Raw genomic sequence first — 15,322 nt, forward strand, 5'->3', positions numbered from 1 at the left:
AAAAAAAAAAAAAAAACAAAGGCTGGGTGAGGTGGCTCAAGCCTGTCATCCCAGCACTTTGGGGAACCAGGGCGAGAGGATTGCCTAAGCCCAGGGGTTCGAGACCAGCCTGGGCAACTTGGCGATACTTTGTCCCTACAATAAATGAAAAAATTACGGTGGCTCAGTCTGTAATCCCAGCACTTTGGGAGGCCGAGGTGAGTGGATTGCCTGAGCTCACGGGTCGAGACCAGCCTGGGCAACTTGGCAAGACCACGTCTCCACAATAAATAAAAAATGAGCTGGACGTGGCAGCGCCTGCATGTAGTTCCGGCTACTTGGAAGGCTGAGGCGGAAGGATCGCTGGAGCCCAGCAGGTCGATGCAGGGGTGGCCGTGAGCGTGCCGCTGCCTTTCAGCCTGGGTGACAGAGTGAGACTCCAACACTAAAAAAAAAAAAAAAGAACAAAAAAAAACTTAGCCGGGCGTGGTATCATACTTCTAGTTCTGGCTACTCGGAAGGCTTATGCGGAAGGATTGCCTGAGTCCAGCAGGTTGAGGCTGCGGTGGCCGTGAACGTGCCACTGCACTCCAGCCTGGGCATCGGAGTGAGACTCCAACTCAAAACCAAAACAAAACAAAAAACCGCAGAACTTCATGGAAAGGTGGCTGATTACAGGATTGGAACAGAGATAATACAAAATTAGCCTTTGTTGTTCCAGAAATAAATGTTTAAAAAGGCCAGGTGCAGTTCCTCATGCTTGTAATCCCAGTGCTTTTGGAGGTCTTGGGAGGATTGCTTGAGGCCAGGAGTTTGAGGTTGCAGTGAGCTATGATCGCACCCCTGCACTTCAGCCTGTACAACGGAGTGAGACCCTGTCTCAAAAAAAATAAAATAAAATAAATTACAGAATGATGGGAGTATATAAAAAAACATAGTAACTAGCTTGAAGTGGCTCCCACTGACCAAATTCAGAATGGTTTGGACATCAAAATAAGCATGGCATTAAAATACATTTAAGAAACAGGAATCTAGCTGGGCGTGGAAGCGCATGCCTGTAGTTCTGGCTACTTGGAAGACTGAGGCGGAAGGATGACCAGGAGCCCAGTAGGTTGATGCAGGGCGGCCGTGAGCATTCCACTGCACTCCAGCTTGGGCGACAGAGTGAGACTCCAACTAAAAAACAAAAACAACAGCAAAAAACAGAAATCCATCAATCTTCAATATCAATCAATTATCGGGAAGAAAGGAAAGTTCTTGATTTTGGTAAAATGTCAACTAATGAACGCAGAAGGAATAATAATCACCTTTGGCAACCATTACAGTGGTATAGAGTATATACCATATACACAGTGGTATACTCCATACAGACGGGAGCTCAATGGGTAGTAAGGCTGGAGGGAGTGGTTTGATGATGTCTCTCCCTACAAAATGCTTCAAATACAAAGAGGAAACCGATGGAGACAGGAACTTGAGGGATGATTGAAGTTACCACCACCAGTGGTGGAATGTGTCAATATCATGTGCCTGCTGATCTGATACACTGAGGAGAGCACGGCATCCCTCCTGTGGCATCCCTGCCAAGAGTGCACGACCTGGTCTGGTCCTGAGGCAATGCCAGCTAAAGCCAGGTGGAGGGGTCGTCTTGCAGAATGAAGAACTGTGCTCTGAGACTCTCAGGTACATGAGAATTAGGACAGGGCTGAGGGACGGGTCCAGCCAGTGAGACTGATAAGACACGACGACGAGAGGCAACAAGTGGTGCTGTATGGGGTCCTGGGCCATAAAGAAGGGGACATGGTTGGGATGGTGGCGTCATCTGAATGTGGTCTGGAGAGGGGGTGGTAGTGTGGCAATGTAGATTTCCTGATTGGGAGGGCGGTACGGTGGCATGCAGGGACTGACCTTGTTTTTAGGAGGTTCACAGTAGAGAATTTAAGGGGGATAAGGTATCATGTCAGGTTTTGGAAAAAATGTGGTAAAATGTTAATACCTGGGACATCTGAGTGAAGGAGATACAGCAGTTCTGTTTACTGTTTCTGAAACTTTCCCATAGGTTTGAAACTATTTCAACACTTAAAACAATGAAAAAAAATACAAGTCTAAAAGCATTTTTTTATTTACAGTATAAAGGTTACAAAGGTATATATGTATTTATATATAATACCCTTAAGTTACAAATTTTCATTGTAATGTACAGTGCTATATGTTGATGTGCAACTCAAGGGAAAGTGTTGTCTATGCATCTTTATTTATAGAGTATACATAAAGCTTTTTAAAAATTAAGAACACAAATACTGCCCTGTTTTATGCCTTGGGTTTTTGATTTTGGTATTCAGAAGATTTGACATTTAAATTTTAAACAAGATTTAAATCTTGTTTAAACACAGGGTTCTAAAAGGAAAGAAAAAAACAGAATATCCTATACTTTTAATTATTTATATAAGTATGATTCTAGCTTTCTAAGTCTTTATATTTCAGAAAAATGAAAGCAATATGGAAAAGAATACATATAAGCGGGAAACATCAGAGTTTGCACAGATAAGCCAAAATAGGCCTTCAATAGGTAGTGGCTTTCCACATTATCTTCTAAAAGACTTCAGGTCTGGTACCAAAAAGGAAACAGATTTTTTGGGCACCAATGTATTTTAATGCTGAACTCATCCAACAGATTGTAAACATAGCGCTAGAGTGCTATAGTGAAGGCAAAAATCTGAATCCAGTTCTTAGGATAAGGACAGATTTGCTACAAGGTGAGAAGAATATTATTGAGAATGATTGTGCCAAATCCGAAACTTAGTTTAAATCATTTCCTCTCCTCTAAATTCTATTAATTCACAGAAGTGAAAAGACATAACTGACACCTACTTTCACAAGAATGAGATAGGAGGAAAGTACTTCTTCCAGTCTAGGAGGAACGGACACTTACAAGACAATACTCATGTGCTGGTTTCAGTAATATACAATCATTAGCACCTTGATTGTCAATGGGTAGGTTCAAAGTAAAAACCAAGACACTGAAGGCATGACCTAATTTTGGTGTACAACTCCAGGACACTTGAAAACAAAGTGGAAGAAGCCTATTTGATTAGGTTCCCTATGCCAGTCCAATCACAATCATGTCCAGGTACTTCCTGGGCATGACTAAGGTGTTGCCTGAAAAGCTGACCCTAGTGATAGATGGAAGGCAAGCTGGAAAGGGACTGTTATTCTATGAACATTATGGAAAAATTCAATCAGTCTCTCTTATTTTCTCTAGGTGCTCTTTTCACTGAGTTTGAATGCCAGTGTTCTTGAACAAGTGGAATGTCGCTAAGTTTTAAATATCTTCATTTTGGTTTCTCATTAATGGAGATATACTTCATCTACCATGTGATAAGAACTTTCAGCAAAGGAGATGCTTAAATAGTTTAAGTGTGGAAATGACTAGGTCAGCAAAATTTTTAAATGGGGTTTGATGAAATATGCCCTTAGCTTTGTTGTTTGTAGTTTAAAAAAGATGTTACCATTGATCTACTTTGGGCAATGTAGCTTAATTTTTGTTGTTGTGATTTATCTTACAAAGGATACTGTATATCATTCTCTTTCCCAAACTAAAGTCTGATCTTGCATTAAAAAAAAAAAAATCGCTGGGTGTGGTGGCTCAAGCCTGTAATCCCAGCACTTTGGGATGCCGAGGGGAGAGAATTGCCTGAGCTCAGGGATTTGAGACAGCTCAGGGATTTGAGACCAGCCTGGGCAACTTGGTGAGACCTCGTCTCTACAATAAATCAAAAAATAAGCTGGGCGTGGTAGTGTGCACCTGTAGTTCCAGCTACTTGGAAGGCTGAGGCAGAAAGTTCGCCTGAGCCCAGCAGGTTGAGGCTGCAGTGGCCGTGAGCTTGCCACTGCACTCCAGCCTGGGTAACAGAGTGAGGTTCCAACTAAAAAAAATATAACACACATGATGAAAAGACTGACCTCCTTAAATGTACTTGGAGTCCTTTTATGTTGGCGTGGATCAAAGTTTGGGCATCCTTTAAACATTTTCCAGTTTGCCAGATGCAGATAAGCAGAATTATAAGGATACTTTGGTAAAAATATAAAGTGGTTAATTGTTTAACTACTGATTGATAAACAGATGGCATAGTGTGACTGAGAAATAATGGATTATGTACTACTTGAGGGCAGGAAGTTTCTTTTGACCCTTCAGAATGCCTGGTGCTGAACTATACGTTAATAAATGCTTAGTAGGTGACAGAATATATGAATATTTTATTAATTAGCCTTGCAGTTTCAAAATTGCTCCAAGTTCTCAAAGAATCTTTTATGTAGGTTTATGAGAAAGACCTGTATCACTTTGGGAGAGATGACAGTGATTAGGCTCCAAGTACACATATAATTGGAATGAAGAGGGACCCAGAAACTAAAAGGCACTTGTGTCAATGCAAAACTGGGAAAGGTACTCAGAGATTAGAAATATAATCAAGATTCCTAATCTTACAATATAATGAAGTATTATTTCTCTGTTTTTAGTTTTAATTAAAAGGGACAATTAAGGATTGTGGTTTATATGGTAGCTTTTTGTTGAATATAATCAAATGTTCATTTAAGAGCAAGTGATAGTTTGTAAAAGGCATATTTATGTATTATATTAAATGTGGATTTACTTCTTTTTTTTTTTGAGTTGGAGTCTTATTCGTGTTGCCCAGGTTGGAGTGCAGTGGCCCGCTCATGGCCACTGTAGCCCTGACATGCTGGGTTCAGGCGATCCTTCTACCTCAGGCTTCCAAGTAACTGGAACTATAAGCACAATAATTTTTTGATTTATTGTAGGGATGAGGTCTCTCCAAGTTGTCCAGGCTGTTCTCACACCCCTGGGCTCAGGCAATCCTCTCACCTCGGCCTTCCCAAGTGCTGGGATTATAGGTGTGAGCCACGGTACCAGCCCATCCTTGGATTTACTTCTAAAACAAGAATATGCTTTGGTTCCATCACCCAAAGTGGGAAGGAAGAATAGAGGCGGCAAGAGATTAAGCTCAAGTTTACTTGAAACAAAAGAATAAATCTTGTTAAAATATTCTTTTGAGTTACTATATAACAACCAGGCTTCTAGTTGGCAGTTTGGCTACTGTCAAAAAGAGACAAGAAGACAAATGTGCTCTATGTGCCTATTTACTATACCTCACTCTTACCTTGAAATTCTATCCTTTAATAAACTTGTATCACTGATCTGCTAGATGTTTTTGTTTTGTTTTCTTTTGTTTAAAGGGTTTCAAATTAGCCACTTAAGCAGTCTAATACTAGTGTAAAATAAATTCCACTTAACGTCTACAGCATAGCAATAACTATATTGCTCAAAAATACATAATCTTGATATACAGCATAATTATTTTAAAACTACCTATCATCACACATTTACTGAGTGTCTATGTATCCAGCACAGTGAAAGATGTAGCTTAAAAAGACGGGGGGGACGGGGGGGTGAGTGTATACTACTACAATTGGTTTTTAAGGACAGTATGTGTAAAGTAAAAATAATTCTAGATTACTAAGCAATTAACATAAAGAGAGAACAGTAGGAGATGGCAGATGCCTCTACTTCCATCTTCAGTAGGAAAAAGAAAAGCCACAATAGCAACCAAAATTTAACTGTAAGTGAATTAGTAGAATATAATGCCACCAAACTAGAAGTAGAATATAATACCACCTGGCACATATCAAACCTTATAGAGATATATAAAAATAATGGATATGGGTATTGCCAAATTCAACTTAAAGTTTAAGCAGAATCCCAAATTTAAATAAGTTTCTTCTCATTACATAGACATTCGATTTGACCAGAGCGAGTCTTTTTGAGACCAAAGAAACAGGCATTTTACTACTTCATTAGGGACTGAAAAAAGACCTTTGGCTTTCTAACCAGCATTTCATTCATGGTATCAACAGCCAATGGCAGCCACATGGAAATAGATGCTGGATATTTGGAGTTTAAATATTATGTACAATCAATAGCTTATAACCAGTGAAAATAATAAGAACATAATTCAGCATAAGTGTCCAAGATTAGATACAAAAAAGCAGAGAAAGTGCTTGAGTCTACAGGTCTTCCCTGAAAGTTTAAAAAATGTTTAACTCTTTAAGCAGGTAGGGCTTTTAATAGAATTTGCATAGCAGCATACAAGGTAATTTGCATTAAAAAATAAGAACAGAGATGCATTCATGGCTTTGAGAACAAACAAATATATCTACATGCATATAAGTTAAGCAAGAAGACCTGGAATTTCTCACAAAATTTGAAAAACGATCATAACCTTTTCTTTTGTCCATCAAAACCATTTATAATGAAACCTGTCTCTAGGAGAAACATAATCTTGTCCGGATTCCACACAGCTTTTTTTCGATAAATTCTGGTTTATTAGCCAAATACATTTAATCAGCTGGAAAAAGCTTTGTTACTGTTCTGCTTAGGAGGATAAAATAGGAAACAAATAATTAATAACAGCCATTTGTTGTTTGGATTTTTTGTGCTTATAAAAATATAAGAAATAAATAAATCAATCTCTCCTGCCACACAATAATTTTTAGTAACAAAATTTATGAAAGTACAGATGATTAAAAACAGGCACTATCAGACTTTCCTTTGCCTACAAAGTGCTAAAACATGGCTTTAAAATAGGCGTGACATTTAAAGTAGTATTTTTGATTGCCTATGTAGGTTCCAATATTTAACCTGAAACTCTATCTACTAGGTAGGTGAGTTTACAGTTACAACTAATAAATACTGTATAAACATACACTTAAGTATTTCTTCATGTAAAATATTAGATACTAATTTCTAGGTAAGGCTTATTTGATGACTTCAGGAAAGGACTTAACACTTTTTTAGAAAAAGAAAAATTGAGCTTTTTCTTTTGCTCCTTTCCTTTTTTTATGGAGAGAAATTTTAGGGAAAGAGAAGGAACTTTTTATATACCAACTGGCTGCTTTTAGGCATCTGTGTGGAATGTGGAGAAGATGTCTAAGCCCCAGGTCTCAGGGGGTGCAGGAAGTGGTCCATCTGAATGGGGGCACTACTCTGCAATTTCCTTTTCATGCTACACTCAGGAGCCCACACCGTCCTTAACAATTTTCCTACTTCAAAACAAAAAGTTAGTTGGGTTTATAAAAGAGGTGGAATATCAAAAATGCCCATTTTTAGTTGTCATTTGAAAATAATTGCCATATTTTGGCATCTAAATACAAAATACATTTTTATCAAGGCGTCCCATACATTAGAAAGCACTTCATTTGTGGTTTGAAAATCCCACAAACACATTTAATTGAAGAAGAACCTTGGTCACCCATGATTGAAAAGCTGTTAAAGTATATAAAGCAAGCAGCTTAAGGGCTCTTGCTCTTGGAGCTGCTTGTAGACAAAGAACACCTCCCATATACTTTGCTTAACATCAAGACTCAGAAGATACTATTAAAACTCCATGGACCTCAGTGCTATGCACAGGAGTTTAAGCTTGACCAAAATGAACTGAAGTGCACACATGCCCTGCCTCTCTCACTCACATTTGCGTTATCTCTATTTTACATCTTCTTCATGTAACTAATAAGCAAGGTGGCTCAAAAGTTCCCCTGAAAATCTCAGTGGTTTAGCCTTTCACATTAACACAGAAAACCTCAACCAAATGGCTTTGCTGCTAAAGCCTGTGAATGCACTGTTCATTATTATAAATAATTATTATTAGTAATGCTCTCATAGCAAAGAGAATCCAAGCTCTCTTATCTGAGGGTATTAAGTGTTGAACTTTGGCTTCCAGAAATCACAGTTGGATCTCCAAGACATTTTTTTTCTTCCCTGAAGTAAAAATTGATCTAGGATGGAATCAATCTTAGGTTTATGAATTTTCAAAACTCCTGAAAGACATATTCTTGTCTAAATTTTAACTTCCAAGAAAAGGCTTCTCTCCTAACCTCTGCAAATTGTTGGCCTCGCTGTACATGGGGAAGGCGGACTGACTTACAGGTGGGGAGGACAACAGGGTTTCAGTGCTAACCAGAACTCTCTCTTCTTGGGTCAGTCTGCACTGAAACCAAATGGCTCATATTTTGCATATCCAAGTGTGTTTCCCCCCACTGTCCTGCCCCATTCGGAGTCTACCCTCGGTAGTGCTCACATCCTTTTATGGCACGCCTGACAAATTTAGTAAATGAGAACTATTCCTAGACCTTTCTTCAGAGAGCATCAAGAACATCCAAGCCATACTGCCTTCTCTTGACATTTTATGCAGATATTATACTATTTTTAATGTTTTCCGATATAAACCTCCTTCAAAACTAGGAAAAACAAGCTAAGTGTGATTCTCCAATACCACAAAATCAGCAATCTTACTGCTACTATGTCCCAGTGATGACATCTGGCAATGCTTAACAAAACGCAGGTAGCTGTTCCACGGTCTCATCTCCCTGCCCATTGAGGGATGCATTATAAAGCCAACACTGAGTTTTGAGTTAGCAGTTGCTTGTCCATGTCTCACTGCTGCCACAAAGGGACAGGGCCCCAGCCAGGATGCTGTGTAGGCTCACACAGCCCAAAGCAGTTCAACATGATGTTTGTGCTGAAGAACTGACTTTACCCACAAAGTCTATTCTTCAAGCAATCTTGCTTTTCAGGATTTATCTTCCTCAAAGAGATCTGCCCACTAGAAAAGATGCCATTAAGGAAAATGAAAAAGACTATTCCTCAAAACTACAATAGATGATGTCCCTGGATGGCAGTGATTTCCACTTACTCAAATAGTGACTAGTAAAGCTCCACTAACCCTAACCAAAGGCACATTTGGTAAGCAATAAAAATGGCTTCGTCTAAGATGAGGATTTTCTTTTAAAATAAATCTTACAATATACCCTGGCTCCTACCAAAAACAAAATCAGAAAAACATAAACCAAGCAAAACTCTTCTTTCAAAGCAGCTGGTTTTCAACTTGGTCACCACTAGAAAGGGAGTGGAGGGCAAGGCAAATCAAGTTTTGCAAGTTTTAAGTCCTAAAGATAGCACTTAAGACTGGAAAAGCTCAAGATAAGGGGAATGTAATGGCCAGGGTGGGATGTAGTGAGAGCCAGGACAGATGGAAGAACCCTTTGGTGATGCAACTCAAGGACTGCCTGGGGTGGAAGGAGCTCGTGGGGACAGTCAACTGCAGCAAGACACATGGCTTATCTGGAATAAATAGGAAGCAACAGGCTGCTGCAAACTAGCACCTGGGAAAGGACAGTCATCCTAAATGAGATCAAGGATAAACCCAACCCAGATCCTACAGGAAGAAGAAAAAGAAAACAACTCTTGGCTATTTGTTTATGTCCCAAAAGGAAAAGGCTGAGCCATCCTTTTTAGCAGAGGAAATAAATCTAATTACTTATAAACCACATTATGAAACAAGACACGAAATCAACAGCTTCATTTTGGAGCTTATTACAGTCCTAGAATTTCTGGCCAAGGTAGTTTGTGAAAGGTAGATTGTGAAATTCTTTAAACACGGTTATGGTTCAGCAGTGATTTGCAGGTCCTTGGGAAGGCACTGTGCTGGAGGAGAGAGCTAAGAGCTTTCTTTTTGTGCTTTTTTCTTTTTTGAGGTGGAAATACTTCTTGAGACAGTCAAGGCTCTTTTCTTGTATTTTGCTGTTCATACAAGCAATCCCATACGAGTGACTTTGGCCGACAAGAATGTGTGCAACACAAATACAATCGGCTTTGGACAAGAGTGCAGGTCCATGGTCTGTGGAGAAAGGATATTAATTATCACTACCATATACAATTTAATCAACCAAGAGGCAAAATAAACAAATTTAGATGTGATGTCCTATTTTTTTTTTTTGAGCTGGAGTCTCACTCTGTCACCCAGACTGGAGTGCAGTGGCCGCTCCCAGCCACTGCAACCTCGACCTGCTAGGTTCCGCCTCAGTCTTCCAAGTAGCCGGAACTATGGGCAGACGCTACCATGCCTGGCTAATTTTTTTGATTTATTGTAGAGATGAGGTCTCGCCAAGTTGCCCAGGTGGGTCTTGAACCCGTGGGTTCAGGCAATCCACTCACCTCAGCCTCCCAAAGCACAGATTACAGGCTGAGCCACCGAGCCCGGCTTGATGTCCTACTTTTTAAAAAGAACTTACTAGATAAAGAATGTGTCAGAGCCATGGAAACTCTTAGGAACTTAAAGCCACATACAAAAGTGTCCTATTAAGTAAGGTTATTCCATATCATAATTTAATACTGGTGTGAGGGTTTGGTTTTTTTTGAGATAGAGTCTGACTCTTCTCACTAAGGCTGGAGTACAGTGGCACGGTCATAGTTCACTGAAGCCTCAAATTCCTATTCCTAGGCTCAAGTGATCCTCCCACCAGAGTAGCTGGGACTATAGACATGCACTACCACTCCCAGCTAATTTTTCTGCTTTTTTTTTTTTGTAATGACAGGGTCTTGCTATGTTGCCCAGGCTGGTCTCAAAGCTATCCTCCCTCCTTGACTTTCCAAACTCCTGGCCTCAAGCTATCCTCCCTCCTTGATTTCCCAAAATGCTGAGATTACTGGCATGAGCCATTGTGCCTGGCCAAGGGTGTGATCTTTGACACCCTTTATTAGGTTTGTGGAGGAAATAACAATTTATTTTTGAGACGAGGTCTCACTCTATAGCCCAGGCTGGAGAGGTGTGATCACAGCTCACTGCAGCCTCACCTTCTTAGGCTCAAGTGATCCTCCCATCTCAGCCTCTCAAGTAGCTGGAATTAGAGGTGTCTGCCACCACACCTGGCGAATTTTTTTTTTTTTTTTTTTTGAGTTGGAGTCTCACTCTGTCACCCAGACCGGAGTGCAGTGGCTGCTCCTGGCCACCGCAGCCTCGACCTGCTGGGCTCCGGCGAACCTTCCACTTCAGCCTTCCAAGTAGCTGGAACTACAGGAGAGCGTTACCACGCCTGGCTAATTTTTTTTTGATTTATTGTAGAGATGAGGTCTCGCCAAGTTGCCCAGGCGGGTCTCAAACCCGCGGGCTCAGGCAATCCACTCACTTCAGCCTCCCAAAGCACGGGATTACAGGCTGAGCCACCGAGCCTGGCTAGTTATACTCTCTTAAGCACAGGCCTCCAATGTAAACAGCTGTCACCAGATGAATGAAGAGACCTGGGGTCAGACTGCATGTGTCAAGTGATTAGTCAATCTTTGGCACTGATAACAGATACCAGGAAAAGGACTCAGTTTAGTTAACTATGCCTTAAAACACAACAACAAAAACTTATTAGAAACAAATTAAATATAAAGCAGGGGTTGAAAATATGTAACTAGCAGAAATCATTTAATATCTTGCAAAATGGCAACTGATAGTAATAACTGGTTAATTTAATAGACAGAAGGAGTTAACTCTCACTAATGGCCCATACCTTTGTAAAGCCCTGGACCACGGCCTATCCATAATCTTCTAAATGTTCATCATTTAATCTAAGATTTCTAGGTTAGACACGGTGTCTCATGCCTATAATACCAGGGAGGTCAAGGGAGGAGGACTGCTTGAGTCAGGAGTTGGAGACCACCCTAGGCAACATAGGGAGACCTCATCTCTACAAATTAAAAAAAAATTAGCTGGGCATGGCCCCAGCTACTTGGGAAGATGAGGCAGAAAGATCACCTGAGTCTGGGAGGTCAAGGCTACGGTGAGTCATGATCATGCTAATGTACTCTAGCCTGGCAACAGAGTGAGACCCCCAACTAAAGTAAATAGAATAAGATTTCTAGAGCTTGGCATGCTCCTATAGTCCCAACTGCTCAGGAGGCTGAGGTGGGAAGATGACTGGAGGCCAGGAGTTTAAGACCAGCCTAGACAAGATAGAAAGGCCCTGTCTCCACAAAAATTTCAAAAAATAAAAATTAGCCACATGTAGTGTTGTATGCCTATAGTCCCAACTACTTGAAAGACTAAGGACAGGAGAATCACTTGAGACCAGGAGTTTGAGGTTGCAGTGAGCTATGAGTTATGAGAAAAAGGAGACCAAAAAAAAAAAAAAAAAAAAAAAAGCCGGCTGTGTGGATGTATGTTTCTTTTTTCCTGATCAGCAGAGTTTCTGTTGCAACCAAATCACTTCATTACTCTTAACTCTCTTATTCCAACTAATTGCTAATAATAGTAATGGATATAATTTATTTATTAGAGTTTGCCAGTTTTAGTATTGTATATCTTATTTTTGTTTTTAAAAAATCTGTTTTTTTTTTTTTTAAAAAAGGCTGGAGTGCAGTGGCATGCTCACAGCCACTGCAACCTCGACCTGCTGGGCTCAGGCAATCCTCTCACCTCAACCTCCCAAAGTGCTGGATTACAGGCGTGAGCCACCATGCCAAGCAAAATAAAACTTTAGGAAAAGGAATAGCCTCCTAATGTGGGAAAAGAAAAACAACAACAACAAAACTTCAAACCTAGGCCGGGCTTGGTGGCTCAGCCTGTAACCCCAGTGCTTTGGGAGGCCGAGGTGAGTGGATTGCCTGAGCCCGCGGGTTCGAGACCCGCCTGGGAAACTTGGGGAGACCTCATCTCTACAATAAATTAAAAATTAATAGCTGGGCTCAGTGGCTCAGCCTGTAATGCCACGCCTTGGGAGACTAAGGTGGGTGAATTGCCTGAGTCTGTGGGTTCGAGACCCACCTGGGCAACTTGGCAAGACCTCATCTCTACAATAAATCAAAAAATCAGCTGGGTGTGGTAGTGCGCGCCTGTGGTTCCAGCTACTTGTAAGGCTGAGGCAGAAGGATTGCCGGAGCCCAGCAGGTCGAGGCTGTGGTGGCTGGGAGCGGCCACTACACTCCAGTCTGGGTGATAGAGTGAGACTCCAACTCAAAAAAAAAAAAAAATTAGCCAGGCGTGTAGCACATGCCTGTAGTTCCAGCTACTTGGAAGGCTGAGGCAGAAGGATTGCCGGAGCCCAGTAGGTCGAGGCTGAGGTGGCTGGGAGCAGCCACTGCACTCCAGTCTGGGCGACAGAGTGAGATTTTGACTCAAAAAAAAAAAAAACCCCAAAAAAAACCACTTCAAACCCAATACCATCTTGAAAACCAAAGAACAATTTCTTGGCTCCAAATGGAATATCAATTTGTAATTTTCTATGCAAGAGGTAAGATGAGAAGGAAAGAGAATACCTATTAGGATAAACATGTTTTTCAGAAACACTCTTACCAGTTCTCCCTCAGGACCACCAAAATCCAGATACAGATTTCTGATGCCATCATCAGCAGACATTTTCAGCCTTTCAAAGGGGTAGCGGTACAATATGCTGCTGGCGCCTCCATTTTCCCTGGAGATAGTGAACCCATTTTCATAGTGGATAGTGAGTCTTGCTTCTTGGCCATTTAACATGCAGCCTGTTGAAGACAAGCAAATGACATCATTAGAAAAGTTGCTACTTTGGGCTGGGCATGGTGGCTCATGCCTATAATCCCAGGACTTTGGGAGGCCAAGGTGCGAGGATGACTGCTTGAGCCCATGGGCTAGACACCAGCCTGGGCAACTTGATGAGACCTCATCTCTACAATAAATAAAAAATTAGCCGGGCATGGTGGTATATGCCAGCTACTTGGAAGGCTGAGGCGGAAGGATCACCTGAGCCCAGCAGGTCGAAGCTGCAGTGGCCGTGAGCTTGCCACTGCACTCCAGCCTGGGCAACACATTGAGACTCCAACTCAAAAAAAAAAAAAAAAAAGTTGCTACTTTGGTTATCAGGTGGAAAAGGATTCTTCTGACTCCAAAAAAGGAAAAAAAGTCTTTTCTTGAGAATGTTTGATGCCTAATCTATATGGAACCTCCTAACGTGAGTTTAGTTTTGGTCACTGGAGTTAACCATCTTGATGAGATGAGACAGAAATGACCATAACTCTCCTTGACATCGGATTCAGTGAGTATCCACTGAATACCTGTGCTGGCAAGTATATGTGAGCTGGGCATGGCACTGGGGAAGTAAGAGGATGATCCCTAATCGCAATAACTTGATAACCACATTGGCATAAACATGAAATCCCCAACTATGTAAGGCAGAATGTATAGAACATGATTTAACACCAAACCGAGTAAGGTCAAAGTTGAGGAAAGGTTTCCTGGAGGAGGCAGGACTTCAGATAGGCTCTAAAAGGGTAGGCAGAAGTGGATAGGCAGGGAGGAATAGGAAGAAGGATTCAACTCAGCAAGAAGAAGGAACAACCATAAGAGCAAAGGCAGAGATGCCCTTCAGGGGTAGTGGCATGGTTTGGTCATAGGAAGAAGATAAAAATAATGTTTATCAAAGTTAAAGGTTATATTCAGCAAAAGTCATACAGTTAATCCTATCAAAGATACAATGCAAAGGATACAACTAAATTAAGAGGACACAACAAATTTCAATCAAGACTGGCAAATGCCTTCTATCAAAACTGGTGAAGTCCCTGTTTCACTAACACTGGAACACAGTTTTGCTGTTAGTACAGGGCTATGAGTGAGAGACGCTGTGAGCCTTGGGAATGAACACAGTTGTCTGAGAACTGAATTTAAAATCACCTACAGATCAGAGCTCAGTTCTGCTTAGCCAGTTCAAGCAGAAAGAACGGCTTTTAAACAAGTATGCCATCATACCCAGACCAATGTATTGTTTCACTGGATATGCAAAAGCATTCAATTAGTCAAGGCAGCTTGTGTGTTAAGGACACAGTGAAAAAGAACAACGGTTATATATTTGCAGTGTCCCTCTCAGCACTACTCAAAGGAAAGAGTTTTGGAAAATGAACTATGAATATTAGTTACTCTCGGAAAAGGAATCTGGGCAGGGAGGTAAACATGGATAAAACTCACTACCTGTAGAGGTAATCCAATGCAATAATCTCTAAATGAATGGCTGAAGCATTTGGGAGAACTGCCAGATCCCAATCAAGGCAACCATGTCATAGTTTTGAAAATAGTTTGATGCTCTTAACACTACTAAAGATATAGCACAGTCAAGGATATTAAGATCTGAAGAGAACAGAGGGATCAGTTCTGGTCTAGAAAACAAGAGCTCAAAGAGCAAGGATCTGCTCTAGTCCTTGCAGTATTGGCTGGAGAAGGTGCAATGCAATTGGGCATCTCTGCCTGCAGGTGTCACCGGTGGAGTGAGATCAGGTGATCACAGCTAGTGAAGGTGAGCCATTAACCCCACAATAAGCTTGTATTAAGAGATTTCATGGCCGGGTGCAGTAGTTCACACCTGTGATCACAGCACTTTGGGAGGCCAAGGTGGGAGGATCACTTGAGTCAGGAGTTCGATACCATCCTGGACAACAAAGTGAGCTCTCATCTCTACCAAAAAAAAAAAAAAAAATTTTTTTTTTTTG

General features: G+C 41.1%; 1 protein-coding gene across 1 annotated transcript in view; it reads right to left on the reverse strand.

Annotated features, from left to right (window-relative positions):
- The window catches only part of VPS4A (vacuolar protein sorting 4 homolog A), a 176,001-nt gene that overhangs the window by 22,673 nt on the left and 138,006 nt on the right, over window positions 1–15,322 (reverse strand). Inside the window, exon 6 of the mRNA XM_021718565.1 lies at window positions 13,164–13,348. Within this exon, the coding sequence (XP_021574240.1) occupies window positions 13,164–13,348 (185 nt within the window). The remainder of the gene's footprint in view (window positions 1–13,163; window positions 13,349–15,322) is intronic.

This window comes from Carlito syrichta, unplaced genomic scaffold (assembly GCF_000164805.1).
Source record: "Carlito syrichta isolate Samal-C Ts95f unplaced genomic scaffold, Tarsius_syrichta-2.0.1 Scaffold312739, whole genome shotgun sequence".
Lineage (NCBI taxonomy): Eukaryota > Metazoa > Chordata > Mammalia > Primates > Tarsiidae > Carlito > Carlito syrichta.